Source organism: Vigna radiata, unplaced genomic scaffold, assembly GCF_000741045.1.
Source record: "Vigna radiata var. radiata cultivar VC1973A unplaced genomic scaffold, Vradiata_ver6 scaffold_1166, whole genome shotgun sequence".
NCBI classification, from domain to species: domain Eukaryota; kingdom Viridiplantae; phylum Streptophyta; class Magnoliopsida; order Fabales; family Fabaceae; genus Vigna; species Vigna radiata.
Window position 1 is genome coordinate 1 of NW_014542950.1, and position 2256 is coordinate 2256.

Sequence of the window (2256 nt, forward strand, 5' to 3'; positions counted from 1 at the left end):
GTGTGTGTGTGTTCAAAATATCAAATATCGATCTCAATCAAAACAATAACAAATTCATGTTTTATTTTTAATATTCATTACAAAAATTTTCCACGAACAATATCTAGATCTAACCAAATAAACTTAAAAGCCACATGTTAAACGATAAAAATTGTTTCTTTGTCGGAACTAACACAAGTTGGCTATGATTAAAGAAAATTTCATCATGCATCGTACATTCCAAAAACATCAATTCAAGTTCATGGCATTTTTAGATTAAACCTAAACTAAACATGTGAAGAAAATGACTGATCCAATTAGTCATTGTACACATCATCCCTAACTTTAATAGTTTAATATTGTGATATATTGGTCATTTCAAAGGTGCAAACTTTAATCACAACTTTAGGAGCTAATCCACACCATTCAATCCCCCATATCATAAATCAATCAATCTCAACCATCTATGCATTATTATTGAACCAATTCCAAGGGACCAAACTTGGATATATATATACCTTCCTTTCTTTGCCTATAAAACGTGACACAACACAACCAAGCCCCTCCATAACACAACTTGTGCAACCATTTCCTAAAACACAATCCTAGGACCATACATTAATTTCACAACATGGACGATGTTGTTGTGATGCAAGAGAATCATCAAAAGATGGAAGTGGAAAACAATGCCATAGTTGAAATTCTCTACAAGTCACTATGGGGAAAAGGGACAATGGGCAACGTTACCAAATTACTAGCAAGTGACCTTGAGTGGTGGTTCCATGGTCCCCCTCATTGCCACCACATGATGAAGGTGCTCACAGGAGAGGCAGATCACACCAAAGGCTTCCGGTTTGAGCCGAGGCGGGTTGCCGCCGTCGGTGGCGACCACGTGATCGCCGAGGGGTGGGAGGGCAAGGCCTATTGGGTGCATGTTTGGACACTAAAAGATGGCCTCATAACTCAATTTAGAGAGTACTTCAACACATGGCTTGTGGTGAGGAATCTGAGGCAACCAAGTTGGGAAGATAGGAAAGAAAGCATCATATTTTGGCAAAGCCAGGCTTGTGATCTCTATCAAAGGTCACTTCCAGGACTTGTATTAGCCATTTAGCCACCACAGCAACACTTGATGGTTGTGGTTAACTGGAAGCTAGTTAGGGACATTATAATGTATAATGTACCATAAAGTGGCCCTACGGATTAAACACATGTTGTTCTTCTCAGCAACATTGGACTGCATTTTTTGTATTATATTTGGCTTGTGGACCTCATCCACTGTTCTATAAAATGATTATCAAGTTGAAAGGGAAAAGAGTAAATAAGAGGGCCAAGAAAAAAAGTTGTGAAAAAATGGTCTGTGAAATCATGTGTATAATATTAAATGTTCATGTTGCACTCATTATTGGTTTTGCTGTCTTGTTCTGTAATAATGTGTTGGATTTTCTTTTCTACTATATACTGAGCATATTATTATATCTGAAGTATGAGTTGTTTATATAAGAAAAGTTGCTTATATGAACGTTATGATTTGAAGGGTTTGATCATAATATTTGGCGAAAGAAGGTCTTTGGCCTACATCTCACAGATTCTACACACAAAATCAGGTGATATGATATGATAATCTGCAGAGAGAATGCGAAATGAAAGTTGATGATGGTACAAGAATCTTGGAAGGTATATAGAGAGTTGGACACATATTTAATATAATTGTGTGTTATTTCTTGAGTAAAAAGCTTGAATAAGAGTCTTATAGACAATTTCCATTGATCCAAAAGAGGATTTTCAACTGAATTTGTGTAATGTAAGCAAGTCAATCCCATCACTGGACATATTATAATACTCTTACAAATTGCAAAAATGTTAACAAGTCTCACTTTTTCAAATATTTCATTTAAATATCTAAATTTAATTAGGAAATTGGATGAAACAGTTGGAAATTTCATCATATTTTTTTAACTTTAGGTCTACGATAACATTTTACTACTCTAGGAACTAAAGTGATAATTTAATTGTTAAAATATATAATTATAGTCTCCGTGAAAAAATTCTATGATTTTTTATTAGGTTTTGTTGTTACAAAAAAAAAGGTTATTATTGAAATCTTCTCTTTATACATAACAATGGGATGTTTCTCTCTGGAATTATACAATGTGCAACTGTCATACATATATAACTGCAAACTACAGACTCATGTTGGTTTCTAGAATAAAGAGATGTAGCACACTAACATATTTGAAGCAAAAATACTTATGTATTGGTTGATCGTGTATTTCA

General features: G+C 34.3%; 1 protein-coding gene across 1 annotated transcript; it reads left to right on the plus strand.

Annotated features, from left to right (window-relative positions):
• The first annotated feature begins 545 nt into the window (after positions 1–545).
• Positions 546–1093, plus strand: LOC106752908 (senescence associated gene 20-like). The gene has a single exon (XM_014634695.2). It carries the CDS (start codon positions 611–613, stop codon positions 1091–1093), a length of 483 nt encoding a protein of 160 aa, XP_014490181.1. The 5' UTR covers positions 546–610.
• The last annotated feature ends 1163 nt before the right edge of the window (positions 1094–2256 follow it).